We start from the raw sequence: 19,501 nt of genomic DNA on the forward strand, positions 1-19,501 counted from the left end.
CACGGACGTGTGTGTATCTTTTTCCTTCTCTAGTAATACTTCTTTAGGATAAATCTCTTAAAAGTAGAGTTACTCTCTTAAAGGAGACACACCTTTTACGACACTAGATGTAATTGCCAAATTGTTTACAAAAATATTATATAGATTGGCACTGTCCCAGTTAAGTAGTTTCAGCCACACATAACTAGGGATTTTCATTTAAAGTGTGTTGGGGGGACCAATTTAACAGGTGAAATATTGATTTTAATTTATATTTCTTTGGCTACTAGTGAATTAAAACATTTAATTTTCATATATTAATGGTTTTTCTTCTTGCATTATTTATTCATTCATATCTTTCTCCTATTTAATTTATGGGATCACTTAACAATTTAGGTCGTTTTCAGGGTTTTGGATAAATTAAAATTTTATCTAATCATATTATTCCGCTTTTCTCTTTCAGCTCCAGTAATAAACCGATTTACGAGGCGTGCCTCAGGTAAGTCTGATGATGGATTTTGCTCACTAATGGTGACATTTTTAAAATGGATTGGATAAGAAGGTATGAAAAGAATAATTGCTATAGAGTAATAACTTACTTGTCAGTCATTTTCCCAGAAAACACAACCATCTGATAAAATCAAGAACTAGGAAATAATTGGAAATACACACTGAGTGGCTAAACTTAAAACCACACTGTGCACTGAGGCTAATGGATGGAGACTCTTGCCCCAATTTGTTTATTTCTGATCTTGATAAATTATTATCTACATGGTTATCTGGTTTGCCAGTCACAGTTTAGAAGAAGTAATTTAGAAGCTGGGTAAAGGACACTCTAGAAACAGGGAGGGATGGAGAGTTTTTAATAAAGGACAGGAAAACTCATAACACTCCGATATAAGACCTTGTCATCATGGGGTCCCATTCAGAATAGGAGCAAATTGCTTTATATTTGTTCCTGCCCCAGGGGCTATTGCTGTCCTAGAGATACCACAGTAACCTACTGCATATTCACAGTGAGGGCGACCTTAACCATTGACAGGTGCTTAAATTTGGTTCACTATACTGGGCACCACCTGCATTACATTGGTGGGAAGTAAAGCATTCTATCCTAAATGAGTTTGGGAGCTGAAATGGATAAATTATTGTTTGGAAAATTCACTTTTGTGAAATACCTTCTTCTCTAAAGATAGAGGACAAGTGAAGTACTACCATGTTTGGTTTGAGAAAGTGACTTTCTTTTATATATAACTGGAGTTTTTTGGTTGAAAAACACAAGAAATAATTTCAAACAGATCATCTTTGACATTTATATAATACAAATGAGTCATTTGTTTCATAAAATTACCTAATTTCCATCTGTGCTATATTATTAAATGTGTTTTAAGATTGAGTTTTATTTTTAATTTGTCAGCAGTTACTGGCATAATTTACTCTTATTATGTGGTGACCAGGTCTATAAGGAAAAAGACAGGGATTAGGATAATACGCTGTATTGTGATGGTACCTACTTTATCCTCCTGAGCTTTTTGTAATGTTGAGGCATATCTATTTTTAATGTTGAAAACAAAGTGTAGATTACAATGCCTTTCATGGAATGAGAGATTATGTCAGTAAGGCATCAATCAGACTTTATCCCAGAGTAGAGCTATCAAGAGTGATCATATTCTGGTGTAATATGTAGTCTTTCATGAGCAGTGGTGGAAACAGAGAGGAACAATAAGACAGAATCAGTAGTGAGATATCTTGTCTCCGTGATGTAAGATTCTTTCTGTAGGAACATAGTTAAGACTCTTAGAATAAATTGTCTCTCTTTCTGCCTCAAACTGACATGAGACATTTATTTCTGGGCAAATTCCATTAATATTTGTTGTTCAGTATACTTAGCATCAGTTGAAGGATCAGGGGCTCTAGTATATAGGTTCGTTTTGAAACACCCTATTTCACTCCCCACCACCACTGTTGAATCTGTGTCCAGTGTATCTCAGCAAGATTGGCTGGAAATGTAGACAAGCTAGAATGCCGGCAAAGAAATACACGTTCAAGTCAAATGTTGCATTTATTCCAAGTGACAGGCAATAGGAAATGCCATTGAAAACAACAGGGAGCAGTTCGATTTAAAGAAAAATGAAATGATACCACGTTCAGGAGTCATGTTGTAAAAGCCTTAAAAAGTGTAAATATTGTTACCCTAATAATATAACATGCTGGAAAGCACTATGAGAATGAATTTTGACATTAATTATTGGAAGGAAAAGAGAATTGACTTATGGAATACTCCTGATGGGTCAGTCACTGTGGTAAGCATTTTATACACATTTTCAGTCTTTCAGGCAAGGGAAATAAAATTATATTTACTGCCTTGGGTAAGAAGAACAATGGTCTTTGTCTAAAACTTTTTTAACAAAGAAAGCAGAAACTGTCTTAAGACATCTTGGGGAGGAAATTTACAGTTCTCTTTGTTAATTTAATCTAGTGGTGAAAAGTAATTCAATGCAGTAGTAGACTTCAATTTCTTTGGAAGTAGCATTTCCTGAACATAAAAAAAATAGACATCTACTTAAAATAGGGAAATTCGTATCTGATAATTAAAAATATTTCTTAGGATATCTTTTTTTGATAAAGTTTTAATTCAGAAATACTTTTTCTTTTCAGAAATAAATTGTAACTTTAAATTTGTAATGTGATACCTGTAATTTAAGGGAAAAAAATAAGTCAACCAGATATGTAGGATACAAGAGTTTACTTCTTGATACAAGAGTTTATTTCTTACTCGTCTATTTTTTTAAAAATTTATTTTATTTATTTATTTTTGGCTGCGTTGGGTCTTCGCTGTTGCGCGTGAGCTTTCTCTAGTTGCTGCAAGTGGGGGCGACTCTTCGCTGCGGTGCAGGCTTCTCATTGCTGTGGCTTCTCTTGTTGTGGAGCACGGGCTCTCGGTGCCCGGCATTCAGTAGTTGTGATGCGCAGGCTCAGCAGTTGCGCAGGGCTTAGTTGCTTCGTGGCATGTGGGATCTTCCCGGACCAGGGATGGAACCTGTGTCCCCTGCATTGACAGGTGGATTCTTAACCGCTGTGCCACCAGGGAAGCCCCTTACTTGTCTATTTTTTAATAATAATTACAACAATAAGTACTGTATATATACATTATAACAATAAATATACTATGTGTAGTGCTAGGTATTCAATCACTTTTGATTGAATGAAAATTTAAAAATAGTGTGTTATGATATATTCCTGATTTGACTGAGTTTCCTACATCTTTGAGGTTTTGGCTTTTGATATTCATACCGTACCTATCAAAAGTAAATATTTCAACCTGAATACTTCAAACAAAACATTTCTCCCTTTTATACATTTTTCTTTTGTTATGGTTCATGAGGATGAGGGCAATGTTTATATTAAGGATGTGTTTAACAAATACATAATTTCAGATCATTTTTATAAATAACACTGTTTCTGCTGAACTCTCCTCATGTGTTTTCAGTGCCTGCCCACAAACCTGTTGGTTTTTATTTCTATAAGTAAAAGGAATCAGTTTCACTCAGTATTTTCAAACAAAATTCATTCCTAGAATTTTAAGAGTTTGTAGTGGTTTCAGGGTTTCATAAGTTAGTTTTCCACTTGGTTCAGGAATGAAAGGCGTGTAGTGGAGTGTGATTAATGGATAAAAACAGGTGGGCATTTGGAACAGTAGGGTCTTGCCTTATACGGTAGAGAGGATAAGTTCTACAAAACTTATGATGATGAAACTGTCAGATTTTTTTTTTTAACATCTTTATTGGAGTATAATTGCTTTACAATGTTGTGTTAGTTTCTGCTTTATAACAAAGTCAGTCAGCTATACGTATACATATATCCCCATATCTCTTCCCTCTTGGGTCTCCCTCCCTCCCGCCCTCCCTATCCCTCCCCTCTAGGTGGTCACAAAGCACTGAGCTGATCTCCCTGTGCTATGCAGCTGCTTCCCACTAGCTATCTGTTTTACATTTGGTAGTGTATATATATACATGCCACTCTCTCACTTTGTCCCAGCTTACCCTTCCCCCTCCCCGTGTCCTCAAGTTCATTCTCTAGTAGATCTGCGTCTTTATTCCCATCCTGCCCCTAGGTTCTTCATGACCTTTTTTTTTTAGATTCCATATATATATGTGTTAGCATACGGTATTTGTTTTTCTCTTTCTGACTTACTTCACTCTGTATGACAGACTCTAGGTCCATTCACCTCACTACACATAACTCAGTTTCGTTTCTTTTTATGGCTGAGTAATATTCCATTGTATATATGTGCCACATCTTCTTTATCCATTCATCTGTCGATGGACACTTAGGTTGCTTCTGTGTCCTGGCTATTGTAAATAGAGCTGCAATGAACATTGTGGTACATGACACTTTTTGAATTATGGTTTTCTCAGGGTATATACCCAGTAGTGGAATTGCTGGGTCGTATGGTAGTTCTATTTTTTGTTTTTTAAGGAACCTCCATACTGTTTTCCATAGTGGCTGTATCAATTTACATTCCCGCCAACAGTGCAAGAGGGTTCCCTTTTCTCCACACCTTCTCCAGCATTTATTGTTTGTAGATTTTTTGATGATGGCCATTCTGACGGGCGTGAGGTGATATCTCATTGTAGTTTTGATTTGCATTTCTCTAGTGATTAATGATGTTGAGCATTCTTTCATGTGTTTGTTGAAAGTCTGTATATATTCTCTGGAGAAATGTCTATTTAAGTCTTCTGCCCATTTTTGGATTGGATTGTTTGTTTTTTTGATATTGAGCTGCATGAGCTGCTTGTAAATTTTGGAGGTTAATGCTTTGTCAGTTGCTTCGTTTTGTCAGATGTTTTTTGAAATCCAGGTAAATGTATCTCTGGTATCTTCCTGACAGTAGCCCATAACCTTTGTTTGCTTGTTTGTTTGCTTATATTTTTATTGAGATATAATTGACATGTAACATTGTGTGTGTTTAAGGTATACAGCATGTTGATTTGATACATTTATATATTGCAGTATGATCATCCGTAACTTTACAGTACCCCACAATCCTATTGTTAAACAAAAGAAAAAGAAATACTGCTTTTGTTCTTTTTTAATCCATTTACACTCTGAGTAATCACTTCTTATCTTATGTCTTTTTAAATACACAGAAGTCATATACATAATCTATTTTAGAGTTTTGATAGAATTAGCACTGACAGTTTTGCATTTAATTTCTCTTAGAGCTTATTATGGACTTTCTGTTTTGGAAGATTATTCTTTTTGGTGGAAAGATGGGAAACATACCATTTATTGTTGTAATTATTATTAAAAATTATTGGTCGTAGTAGAGGTAGTAGCTGAATAAATCTTTGAAGAGTAAAACTTCAACCAAACCACAATTCTGTTGCTTTGTTGTTCATCTAGTATATTATATGGGAAAGACCCTAGGATGTAGAGTTATACAGACCTGAGTTCAAACCACCCATTTACTGTGTAAATTTGCTTGGAAGTTATTTACCTCATTGAGTGTTACTTCCTTATTTTCATTTTCTTTCATTTTGGTATCACAGCAGCTGTATTCACTTTTGTTATGATGGTTAAGTTAGATGGTTTTTATAAAGCAGAGTGTCTAGGCTCTCAAAAACGTTAGTGGTCAGCTCTCTTGAACATAGTTTAAGACAAAACAAAACAATAAAATGCTCATCTCTGTGTCTTAGTCTGTCATAAAAAGGCCTTAAAGAGTCACAACACTATTTGATGTTCATCCTTTAATATGGGCCTCTCTTTTTATTGTTTGTACATTAAAGTTTTTTTAAAAAAGAGTATAATGATTTTCCTCTGTGGTTTTGGCTCTGAATTGAAAAACAAATTGAAATGACCCATTAATCTTGAGCCAGTGCCTTCTCAGGAGGTCAGACCTCTCTCTGAATTTTTTTTAATCTCAGGATTTTATTTTGAAAAAATCAAGCTTATAGGAAAGTTTGAGGAATAGTTCAATGAACACCTTTATCTAGATTTCCCAGCTGTTATTATTTTGCCACATTTGTATGCTCTTTTCTTTCCTTCCTTGCACATGCACTGACACACACTTTTAGTTTTTTAACTGAACCTTTTAGGAATCCTAAATACCTCACGCATGTCTCCTAAGAACAAGGACATTTTCTGAATAATATAATGTGCAGGGAATTTAACTTTGATACAATGCTGTTATCTAATCTATAGTCTAGACTCCAGTTCCTCAGTTGTCTTGCTGTGTCCTCTCTCCCTCTCTCTCTCTCTCTTTTCGTTCAAGCTCATCCAAGGATTTTATATTGCATTTAATTGTCATGACTCCGCTGTCATTGTCTTTCACAAAATGGCTCCCTGAAATTTTGAAATCTGCTTTTTTAGAGCTCTGACGGTTATCCCCAACAGTGGGGCAGTTCCCGGTTATCACCTGTTATGAGTTCTTACATTGTATGGGCATGTCCACTGTCTGGTCATGATGCCCCATTGATTGCCATGTATTGCTTTCACGGACTGCTGTTGAGCACTACTTGCTCTAATATGTCCTTATTTCTTATAATAGAAGTGAAAATGGAGCTCCAAATTATGGATTGGCTAATTTTCTTTTCACATGTAGATAATTAGCCACTCTTCTATTTTTAGCCATAACATGAGCATTGAATTTTATGGTATATTTTTAACAGATCTAAAATCTTCTAATTTTCCCTAAACTAGCATTTGGAATAATTCAGAGGTGAAATTAACTTTTGAATCTCACACACCCACTGTGTAAAATGGCACATTAAAAACTCAGTAAAATCACCCCAGACAGAAAATGATTAAGTCCCCAAGAAAAGTAGTGAAATAGCAGAAGTTCAGATCTTGTCTTGAATCTGATTCAGGGAACATATGCTTCCTTGATTCAGGGAACATATGCTTCCTTCTGTTTTGTTTTGGAAAGATTTTGTAGCCTTGGTATTAGTTTTTATTTTAAAGTTATTTGACAAGAGCTTTTAACCCCCAAATTATTTTTTCCCAGAGGTCATTCTCATACGTTCAAATCAATTTGCTAGTATGAATATATTTACATTTATATTTTGTTATTAGAAGCTCATTTCAAGCTTGGTAATCACCAACACTAGATAATGCATTCCAGGAGAATACTGCTTTAATTCATTTACTAATCCATTCAGCAGATGTTTACTGATGCTTTACTTTGTGCCAGATACAGTGCTAGGGATGCAAGAAGAGTAAGATAGGGCCCTTAGGAAGTTCACAGTCTAGCAGGGAAGCTGGCTGTGACTCAGAGTGTGCTAAATACCACAGTATCCACAAAGTGAAAAGCAGAAAATGTATAGTTCTTTCCCCGGCATGGGGCTCACAGAAGGGGTGCCATTTGAGATGGTCTTTAAGGCTTATGACATGGGTTTCAGCAGGAAGATAAGAGTATTTGTGTTTTATCACTAGTAGGGGCTGTTTTTATTATAAGTCCTTTTTCATAGTATGCTGCTCTACCCTTGACCTCTGCCATCAGTCTGTGGCGTGGGTAAGCAGATGCCCAAGGCCATGGACAGCAGCGGCTGAAGGCCAGGAGTTATTTTTGCGTTTAACTTAACCATTGCTTCAAAATGTTAGCATCTCTCTTATCAGGGGAGGCAGTTTAGACTCTGGATTGAGACCTGGGTTGGAGTATTTGCTCTGCTACTCACATATCCACTTACTAAAAGTGTGTGTGTGTGTGTGTGTGTGTGTGTGTGTGTGTGTGTGTGTGTGTGTGTGTGTGTGTGTGTGTGTGTGTGTGTGTGTGTGTGTGTGTGTGTGTGTGTTGGTCTTAGTTGCCTTTGTTCTCCAGGTAGAACATGGAGATAATACCTATCTCACAGAATGATTGTACTGATTAAACAGAAGATAATCCATGAAAAACACTTCACACTATATTCTCCCCAGTTTAGTTTCACACTCTCAGCCTGTTGTCCACATGGGTCTCCTAGACGGGCAGGGGGCTTCAGGAGCCTGGACTGGATTTGAGGGGGGTCAGAAGTAGCTCGTGGACTGCAAAGCTTGACACAGAGAATTCTTTAGAAAGGTGACACCCTGGGTGGGGCTGAGATCAAGAGTCAGACAGTTCCACTGAGACAGCTGGGTGAAACCAGAGGTGCCCGCGCTGGGCAGGGAGCTGCAGCTGGAGAGGGCCTCTGAGAGGCCAGAGCACAGGTCCCGGGACTCTTTGTGGGGGGAGGGGTTCCAGACCACCTCCGTCCCTGTTCTCTTTCTGTCCCCAGGCTCCTGTTAAAACAGACCGTCCCCTGGGATTCATCACAAGTCAGAGCAGGTGAACAGAGCAAGTGCTGCCCCCTTCGCCCCCTCAGCCTCTTCCCCCCTCCTTCCTCTCTGGCAGTACTAACTGACTGGGGCTTCTGGCATGCAGTGCGAAACAGAGCCCAGTGGGCTCCACGGCAAGTGTTCGGTCTCTGGTTCTTTTTTGTTAGGCTCAGGAATGCTGATGAACTATCTCAAGGCCAGTGGGAGATGATCTCTTGAGCTTTATTGCGTTTTCTCCAAAGTTCTCTTAGAGACCCCCCGGGGAAGGGAAAGAGAGAGGCAGCAGTAAAACCTTGATCTACATACAGATGGGGGCTGGGCAGGACGTCTCCTCTGCTCCTGTAGTGTCCTCAGACCAGAAGACGTGGAGGGATTTGAAAGATGGCACGGAGGCCTATGCAGCCCGCTCAGCCCCTTGTGTGCCCCGGTCCCTGGACACTGCCTGTGAAACAGACAGGAGGAGATAGAGTGGGCATTTGAACTTATTGCAGCCGTCCTCTAAGTGTGATCAGAGTGGAGGTCACTGCTCTGCAAACTCTCCCTGTGAAGGCCCAGATCCTCCTGCGCCTTCGACCCCAGTCCACTGCAGGCCCTTCCTTTTGGAAACGGTAGTGAAATTGCCCCGGTGGTAACACATCGCTGTACCAGTTGTAATAGTACAGCTATTGCTATTAGCTGCTCCCGCTCTCTGGACTTATCTCACTGTGTACACTGAGGTTTAGGTGACGTGACCTCAGTGTGATCTGTATGAGACATGAAAGTTCTCATAAGAAGCTTTATAAAGGGGAAATGCACATTTATCTAAAGGAACTGATGATTAAAACAACCAAAAAACATATTTTACCACTTGGGCATTTTGTAAGAGCAGACTGCAATGTGAGCGGTGCCCTTGGACAGGTAGGATGCTGGTGTGTGGGGGAGGGGAGGGGAGGGGCGGGCCGGCCCCAGGTTCGTGGCACACGTGTCCTTACCTCTGCTTCCGGCATCCATGCGCCTCCTCACGTTGAGAATGCCTCACGGGCTTCGCTTGTCTGGCCTTGGGACAACTCACCCCGCACCATGTTCCCCACCACTCAGCACTCTTTCTTTCTGGATGCCATCTGTGAATAGAGTATGTATCCATGCTGCTCTTACTGTTACACATCGTTTGATATTGTGGTTGTTCTCGTGTCTCTTTCCCTCTACTAAACCGTGAGCATCCTAATTAATGAACTGAGGGAAAAGGGCATTACTGGATGAAGTCAAAGAAAAAAAAAGAATGGAAAGTAAGGAAATGGGCATCCTAGAAAAATGGGAAGAATTGGCCAGATGTGTTATAACGGGGTTTAAGATTCCAGAGGAGTCATGACCAGCATGTATTAGTTGCGGGGTGAGACTGCTAAAGTGGATATTGGATGAAGCTTTATTGGAGTCAAGGAATTAAAAAAAAATTGAGGGTAGGCATGGACATTGATGTGTTCTGTGATGATGGCAAAACTGGAGTGGAAAGAATATAGAGCTAGATGCCGGTCTGGAGGGTACCTGAATGCCACAAATCTAAGGGGAGCAGGGCATCGGCAAGGACTACCACGTCTGGTCTGGATGCCAGAGTGAGGAGCCAGGGGCACCCCTCTCTATTATTCGGATCCCACTGTGTGTAGGGGGTGGGACCTTCTGAGAGTAGTGGTTTACTTACACTGGAGGGGGGCAGGGGGGTGTCCCACAGGTCAGCTGTTGAGCAGATATTTATTGAGCAGTTAGCATCACCAGGCACAGTGCTGGGCGCTGGGTAGAGCAGCAGTAAACATGCCCTGCCTTCTAGGACCAGTGGGGAAGCTTAAAGTGTGGAGATGAAATTGGGGAAAGGTGGTTGTCTGGAGGGTCTTGCATCTCGTGGATGACCAAGGATGACAGAGCAAAGAGGGCAGAGTTGGATGGAGGGTGTTTCGGTTATAATTTATTCACTATGAATGCTTGTTTAACTAAACTTTCTTTAAGGCTAACTCTGTCAGGTTCCCAGTGAGAGCACCTTAACCTTCAGATGTTTACCGTGAGTACGGAAGGCAGGAGGTGTAGAAGCGAAGAGCTTGGAATGGCCATTCTTCCATTTATTGATCAAATATTCAACGAGAGCCTACAGCGTGTCTTGCACTGGTTTGGGCCAGAGGCCAACAGACGTAGTTTAGGATTTTAGTTGCATCATTGTTTAGCTCTATGAACTTGGGCAACTTACTTAAACCCTCTTCTGTAAATTCATGAAGAGATGTAGGCAAAGTTTTCTTGGTTTGTTTGTTTCTTTGTTTTTTTAAGCACAGTGCTGACACACGAGTGCTAAATAAACTTTTATATATCATTAGGCTCAATTTGTCAAATTTTAATCTAATGAAAATGCCACAATATTAGTATCTATGATATTTTCTCCTGTAATCTCTCCCTCTTAATTTTAATTGGCCAAAGTGCATAATTCAGTGTATCTCTTATAGCTAATTCCCTTACTTCAAATTTGGATTAACTTAACACTGTATCGATATTTGTGGGGAGATGGGAGAGATTTCTCTAAAATGTAACATCCTTTAGCTTTTTAGATAAAAACAGAAAAGCAGCTTCAGTCTCCCCTAAATTATAAGCTGTATGATCTGCTTTTTAAGATTTAACCTTTCATTTTAAATGGGTGTATGTACAGCCCTCCCTTCCCCCACCTTAATCAGATTGAACCAGCTGCTTCTCGGAGCTGATTGCTGGAGAATGTTACTGTCATTGGATTCTGAGACTCTGAGAGGCCAACAGTGTCTAGCTAATCATTTGATCACGTTTTCTGAAAATTAATCGTACAGCTAAAAACCACAGAACGTATCCAAGTAATAAGCGGGTTTGACCACCACCACCATTTTTTCCTACCTTCAGTCTTGCATTATTAAAATCAGAGAACATTGATTTTGTTGTTGTTGTTTTACATAAGACTGTATAATCAAATTGCTAAAAAATGAAAATATAGATTAATGGTATATTGTTTTCAAGATGGTAGAAAAGAGGAGCCTTTCATTTGAAAGACTAAACAGCTTAAATAATTGTATCATTATACATGTTTCATGGAATTATGAATGTTATCATCTTTACTGACCTTCATCAAAAAAGGTGGAACTGACCCTCTACTTAGATATTTTAAAGCAGAATTCTCAGTTATAGCTCCCATTTAAGAGCAGATGCACATAGTTTGATATGCTCATTGCATAACATAAATAGGGTACCAGATGCAGAGTGCTCCAGAAAATGTACATGGCTTTCATGCTATAGGGTTCTTTTCACAGCTGAGTTTCAACAGGTTGCTGAGTGGTGAGCTGCTGTAGTAACTGAAAACTTCAACTCTTGTGGCTTTCTAAAAATAAACCGCTACTTTCAAGTTACCTTTTTATTTGGCATTTTCACTTTATTCAGATTTTGTGGCCTTCTTATAGCGTTGCTTTTCTTTTCTTTAGCACATTTACGTGAAGGGGACTATTTAATCTATTTTAAGTAACTTTCTTAAATTTGAGAGCTATTCTGGGAATTAGAATGGTGAAAAGGCTTATAATCCAGAATTATTTATTTTATTTATTTATTTATTATTATTTATTTATGACTTATTTATTTTATTTATTTTTATTGATTAAAAAACTAAACATTCATGTTGTATCACCTAGGCAGTTAAATTAGAAGTTAAATAAAACTGAAGTTTTTCTCTAGTTAAATCTTTCAGAAGGGATTCTTCTTGTTAAACTGTATAATCAGAGGGGCTGGTGTCTCTTGGTTTGTTGTTGTAGCCACAGGAGAATCACCCTGTATGTCTCATCCTGGACAGAGATTCAGAGGCAGAGACCATTACATATTCTGAAGGCAGCCTGTGAGTCCTGTTAAAAGATAAACTGAGGCATATTAAACACTTCAGGAATTTACTTGAGCAAAAATGGTTTCGAATCAGGCAGCGTCCCATCTAGCAGATAGAAAGGGGCTCCGAGGAGCTGCCGAAAATGAAATAATTTTATGGGCAGAAGGGAGTGGGAACAAGGAAGTTACACTAGGAAAAAAGTGAGTTGGTTATTGCAAGGTCCCTTTCCTTTAGGGAGTAGCAGGGTCTGTCAGGCAGATGACCTCCCTAGGGCTGACCAGGCAACTCCTGATTGGCTGATTTAAGATTCAGTTTCTGGGAGAGCAGAAACTGTAATTAAGTCAAGTCTCAGTTTGGTGACCTGAGGCTTATTAGAGGCAACTCCATTTTGGGCCTGTAGTCTTGTTTTTAACAGTCATGAATGTTTTTCAGGAGTTTATAATTCCTAAAACTCTCCCCCTTGCTTTCATCCAAGAATAAATTTCTCTAACGAGAAGTTGCTCAAAAGCTTATTCAAAGGACCATTTATTTTGGTTATGAACCGTCGTAGTCTAATTTGTGAAGGTATTGTAGATGGTGATGATGATACTAAAATATATGCAGGATGGACCTGTGTGCCAGGCACTGCTTCTTAGCAGCCTTCCCCATGATAACCCACGAGAATCACTGCTGCCATCTTTGAAGGAGGGTTTCTTATTGTCTCCATTTTACAGGTGTGAAAACTGAGGCACAAAGAGTTTAGCATGCTTACGGTCATGTTTTTATTTTTTTAATATGATTAATTTATTCTTTAAAATTGAATCAAAGTAGTTTTTAACAGTTTTATTAAATGGAATTCACAAGTTAGTAGTACTATCAAAATCTTGGATACTTCACAGCCAAATCAAGCCCTTGTTTGTGAAGATTCTGGAGTACACGAAATCGAACAACTCCTAGCTATATTTCCATTATAATTTTCATCCTGAATTTTGAAATTATGTTATATATTTTATACACTAAATTCCAACAAAGTAAAGGAAAAGCACTGGTTTCTAGTACCATTCTAGCATTGTATTTCTACCCATACTCGTACAAATAAAGCATTTAATTTATTGTTGTTGTTTGCTAACAGCCAAGGTTAGTCAAATTTTCTGTGCCCAAAATTACAGAATGGTTTATATTCTGATGCTTTTAGCCATCAGTTTGAGTGATTCAGATTTTTTTTTCTTATTTTTCTTTCTTAGTATCAGAAAAGGTTTATTAAAAAATCGTCACCCTGAACTGGTGTAGCATTTGATGCTACCATTTATTAAAACCAACTTTTCCAACTTTTATACAAAGTGTATAAAAAGCAGTTCCTGGTGTGACTTATGCTCTGCCTCTGCCCCTTGACATCTTGATTCAGATTAATTTTAATCTAAATTTAAGTATTATCCCCTTTCCTTTTCAGCTAGATATCTGAAAATACTGTGTTGCCACCCAAATTAATGGATAAGTATCTGGAAATATTATAAACCATGATACTACTTGTTTATACATGGAATTAACTACATTTTTAGAAACGATTTGCTTGCAGTTTAGTTAGGTTTATTATGTCTCTTTGTTTCCCCTTGGAGAAGGAAAAAAAACTATTAATATTGGGAAAAATCAATTTAGTTTATATTGTCATGACTACCATCTGAATGCTTTTCAGATGTCTGCAAATCGAACAGAAGATTAATGATGCAAGTATACCTAAGGAAGGTGCTTAGAACTGAATAAGTCATGTTTGCTTGGTTTATAGAATTGTATTATTGCAATTATGGATCCTCTAGAAAATAAAAAGACCTAGTTACATCTGTTTGTATAAACTAGGAACCATTGAGTCCAGCACTCTGAGCAGTCTAAAAACAGTATGTGAGATGCTCCGTGGGGACAGAAGGGAGAGGGTGAGATGAGAAGCACCAGGGAAGGTAGGCATGGACGGAGGGGAGGGCCGAGAGGTGATGGTTGTTCATTTTCTCCGTGTTGATTTGAAATCATTTTCGGCTCGCCCTTATCTTCGGCAACAATAAGTCAGCATCTTTTTTTTTTTTTTTTTTTTTTGGCCTTTTTAATGATGAGGTCATTTCCCACTATATATTAAGTGCAACTATTTTTTTTTTTTTTTTTTTTGCGGTACGCGGGCCTCTCACTGTTGTGGCCTCTCCCGTTGCGGAGCAACAGGCTCCGGACGCGCAGGCTCAGCGGCCATGGCTCACGGGCCCAGCCGCTCCGCGGCATGTGGGATCTTCCCGGACTTGGGCACGAACCCGCGTCCCCTGCATTGGCAGGCGGACTCTCAACCACTGCGCCACCAGGGAAGCCCAAGTGCAACTATTAATACGTTTCTAAAATGGAATCTTTGTGAATCAGTAGCCATGGTTTTTATAGCTGTAATCAGTGCATAATGTACCTTTTTTATCATTTAGAGATTTTTTTATTATAAAGTTGGTACATGCTCATAGTAAAAAGTCAAACGGTACAAAGGGTATAAAATGAACACTACAGGTGCTTGTTTCTTCCATTGTTCCCAATCATTGTCCTGGAGGTAACCACAGTTAATGGTTTCTTGAGTACTTTTCTGGACTTTTTTATGCACATACATATTTAGTTAGAATTAAAATTATATCCATCTTTGCATATTGCCTTTTTCACTTAACAGTATGCCCTGTACTACTCTTCATGTCCTTACATCTAGAGGTATACCTCATTCTTATTTTAATGACTGAATGGTATTCTATTATATGGACACATTAAAATTTATATAACAGGCTGTTTACATTTTAGGTACATGTGTCTTTGCATGATTGTGCAAGTAGATCCATTGGATATATTTCTAGAAGTGGAATTGCTTAGTCAGAGGTATGAGAATGTGAAATTTGTGTAGGCATTGTCCAATTGCCCTTTAAAATAGTATACTAATTTATACTCTTATGTTTAACATATAATTGCAGAATTTTAAAATTTGTATCAATTCGATAGATCAGTATGTTTTAGTTGGCATTTAAAAAAATTTATGAGTGAGACTTGGCATCTTTTCATTAATTTTGGCCATTTGTATTTATTTTTCTGTTAACTGCCTGTTCAAAAAAATTTTTTTTTCCCTTACTGATCTAAGTGTTTGAGCTCTGAGGTCAGATGGCTTTGGGTTCAAATTTGGGCTTTGCCATTCACTAACTGCTTGACCTTGAGGGGGTTGTTTAGTCTCTTTGAACTTTAGTTCATTTTCTGTGGTGGTAAGAGGACCTAATTCATGGGGTATTCTCAACTAACTGATGAGATAATCAATGTAAAATATTTAACCCATTTCCTAAAGAATAGTAAGAATATAATATGTTTCCTAGGAGCATTACTAGTACTACTGAGATTTTTTTTTTTTTAATTAAGAATAGAATTTGTCAAATACCTTCATGGCATTCATACAAGCATTTGTTTTTTTCCCTTTTAACATAATGGTATGGTAAGTTGTATTAACAGATTTTCTAATATTGAACTATCCTTATATTCCTAGAATGAATCTGCTCGATCATAACATCAATTATTAATTGTGTTCTTAAAATATAACTGACACACATCAACTATTATTTTAGTACAAGTCAAAACACATTTTGTAACACAGAATTCAGCTCTGAATTTTAGGTATATTTCAGAGAACATTGTTGAATATGCTTTCCCGTTTTAGGTGAATAATGAGGGATCAGAACTAGGAATGATCTATTTAGAAACTGTTGGTTGAAGCACCTCGTAAGCCCAACAAGAGGCATTAATTATGATTCAGATGTACTAGTCAGTATATATAACAAGCAACCATTGTTCTATGCAAACCATAGAGCAAGAAATGGCTTAGGGAAATGACATTTTGTTTCTGCATCATATTTTCATGTTCTTTGAGATTATATATACTTCAGGGCTTTTAAAATAATAATCACAGTGTAGTTTTATAAAACTGCAAGAACAGTTTTTCATACATAGGAAGTTAGTATATGTTCTAATTTGTGCCTTTTAAGGACATGTGCAGCTCTGAAATAGTATGTTGTATTGTTTCGATGACTCAAATTCGGTTACTTAAGGTTAATTTTAGACTGGGAATCTAGCAGAGAAATGAAATAAATACATGAGGAACATTTGTGTAAACCACTTCTCATGGTTTTCCTTCCAAAACCATTTTCATCCATAAAATACTGACTTCTTTTTTTTAATTCTTCCTTTTTAACTTCAGAAGTACTAAGGGCATTAGAAATGTGGTATGCATGAGGTAAAGATATTTTATACTGAAAAGTTAGAATTTTAGTTCCATGCTATGGGTCCATTCTGTATACAAACTTGTATATAATTAGAACCTGGAATTCCACTGAGAAACCCTTTGAATAATCATAATAGTTACCATTTATTGAGGGCTTACCTTAAGCCAGGAACTGTTCTGAGTGCTTTGCATGTAGTAATTAATTTTATTCTTAAAGCACCTCTATAGAACAGGTAGTGTATTGTCCTAACATTACAGGTAAGGAAACTGATACACAGAGGTTAAGCCCTTGTCCAGGGTAACAGCAACAGAGGGGCAGGACAGGGTTCAAATTCAGACCTTCTGTCTGCCAACCCTGTGCTCTTTCAAATACTCCATTCTGCTGACGAAGATGGAGCTACTGCCATTCAACAAATATTTATTGAGTGTCTTCAGTGTGCTGGAAATTCTTAATTGTAGATCTGAGGCATTGCCATGGTGAGCAAGATATACAAGCTCCCTGCTGTCATGAAGAGTACTTTCTTGTGGAAACAAAATAAAGGCATAAACTCCATAGTTTATGAAGGTCCTTCATAGGTATAGCCAGTTGTGTTTTGCAAAGGTATTTTATAATAACGATGAATGTTGTTCCCCTTTTCTCCATTTACCTAGTTGGTTCATGAAATCCCTGTCTTGGCTATCCGTGATATGTTTTGTTTTTATGTAGACTCAGGAGACTGGGCATTGTAGGGGAAAATTCCTGTGCTTTGGCATCTGAAGACGTGGGTAAGAATCCAAGCGCTCCATAGTGTGCTAGCTGTGTGTGAACTCTGGCTTTGGTGTCTTCATTTATAAACTGGGCATTGGGTGCCCTACCCCCTACAGTGGTTGTTAGGATTAGGTGAGCTCAGGTCCCTAGCACAGTGTATGACATAGAAGGATCATCTATTAGTTTCCTACTTTCTATACCTTTTCTAGTCTTAATAATTTTCAGTGAAAGATACAAATGCAGGTAGAGGGAATAAATTGAGTTCCCTGTAAATGATGTTTAACTTTTTCCTCACCAGAATGCTATATTTGTTCAAGTAATTTTTGTTTGAAATCATCATTTAGGCAGCTGTTGAAGAAAGTTGATGTTGCAGAATAACTTAGAATATTCAAAAAAAAATCTTCTTGAAAGAGTTAAGTATAAAAAATGCATCTTAACAGACTGCTTTCTCAAAATGTTCATTGGTATATTATATTACTGTGCTAGAATTTACTTCTTGTTCTGTACCATAAAAATAATACGTTTTAATTTCATATTGCTTCTTTTTTTTTTTTTTTTTGCGGTACGCGGGCCTCTCACTGCTGTCGCCTCTCCCGTTGCGGAGCACAGGCTCCGGACGCGCAGGCTCAGCAGCCATGGCTCACGGGCCCAGCCGCTCCGCGGCATGTGGGATCTTCCTGGACCGGGGCACGAACCCGTGTCCCCTGCATGGGCAGGCGGACTCCCAACCACCGCACCACCAGGGAAGCCCCATATTGCTTCTTATTTGCTTATACTTAGTAATACTCATATTCGTTTCATTAGAAACATTTGTTTCTGATATTCAGTAACTCAGTGTAATGTGATAATCAGATTTGGTTGTACTGTAGTGAGTTCTTGATAGAAACCATACCTGTTAATTAAATTATTCATGTGTACACTTAATAACCTTGACCCTGTATCTAGTCTGTCGCTGGATTAGTGCTGACTTTCACTGTGGCTTTTCGTTTCTTTCTATTTCTATTGGCACCGTACCACTTACAACACACATAGGTCGCCGTAACAAGGCTAAGTAATCTCTCTTGCTTTAGTCTTCCTTCTTTTTCCTAATTCATCTGGCACATCTTTGTCATAATATGCTACATATCACACGTCGTAAATTCTATACATTTTAAATTGATATTCGACTCAAGGCCCTGAAGAACTTAGACTCAGTTACCCTGTAACCCTGTTTTCTGTTACCCCTAACTCAAACCTCCCCATCCAGTCTAGCTGTGGCTGCCTACTGTATTGTAAACATGCTTTGATTTAAAATATGCCATGTAATCCTCTCATCAACTTTTTGAGTAAGTTATTATTTTTATCCCCATTTTGTAAACAAGGAAACTGAAGCACAGAGAAGTTAAATAACTGGTCCAAAATCCTTCAGCTTGTCTGGGGAGTAAAGCTTGAACCCAGTGAGTTTCCCTATGGATGTGTGCTCTTCAGCCCAGACTTTCTTAGGGACTAAAGCCCCACTCAGGTGTCATCCTGAATAAGAATCTATGGGGTGACTCAGTTCTTCACTGAGTGACTCATGACACCTGTTGACATGGGGGAGAATGCCTCTCCCAGGAGGTGACATTTGGGCCAACAGGTCGGAAGCACAGGGTGGCAGGGCTTGGGGGGGGGCGTTCCAGGGGAATTGTGTGTGCAAAGGACCGCAGCTTAGTCTCATTCATAGGCAAGTGTGAATGTTTATGTAGTCTACTCCGTCCTTATGTCTTTTGATAGCTTAAGCCAAATATGTCAATCTATTTTTCAAGGTTTACACCTCATGTGATTCTCATACAGCTGGCATTTACTTAATCACAGCAACTCTGTGAGGTAGGTCTCAATAGCCGCATTTTACTGCTGAGAAAAGTTGAGACTGATAATGCTTAGCAATGTCGAGAGGTCACACAATAAGTGGCAGGAAGAAAGTGGTGGAGCTGGGATACACCTTAGTTTTTTGTAAATCCCATGCCCTTTCCCCACACTGTAGATCAGTCACTCTGTATAACCACGGATAATAATTTATACTCCTGTCTTAGATGAATCAACCTCCCTAAGCAGGATATAAGCTAGTAGGGTGCAGGGACCCTTTTTAGTACTTTATTGTCATAAATACCAAGCACAGCTTTACAAATAGTCAGCAATGAAAGGTCGTTTGCGTGTGTTAGTTTTAGAGGCATTTTGCATATGGTAAAACAAAACTTTAATAGTTAAAAAATGAGTTGTTTGCAGAGTGCATGTGTCATTTTCATAAAAATAATAAAACTATTAAAAATACCAGTCAGTGGTTCTGAAATCCATGGAACATAAAAACTAAATTGAAGACCTAAGGCCAACCTTATTTGTTCTGCAAGACAGCAAAAGTTGGTGGAAGAGAAGAATTTCAGTT

At 38.2% G+C, this 19,501-nt stretch overlaps 1 protein-coding gene across 1 annotated transcript in view; it reads left to right on the forward strand.

Moving 5' to 3' along the window:
- The window catches only part of PRKAR2B (protein kinase cAMP-dependent type II regulatory subunit beta), a 110,203-nt gene that overhangs the window by 29,239 nt on the left and 61,463 nt on the right, over positions 1-19,501 (forward strand). The window contains exon 2 of the mRNA XM_082662048.1: positions 443-478. Coding sequence (XP_082518174.1) covers positions 443-478 — 36 coding nt within the window. The remainder of the gene's footprint in view (positions 1-442; positions 479-19,501) is intronic.

This window comes from Grampus griseus, assembly GCF_964374135.1.
Source record: "Grampus griseus genome assembly, chromosome: 9".
Classification (NCBI taxonomy): domain Eukaryota; kingdom Metazoa; phylum Chordata; class Mammalia; order Artiodactyla; family Delphinidae; genus Grampus; species Grampus griseus.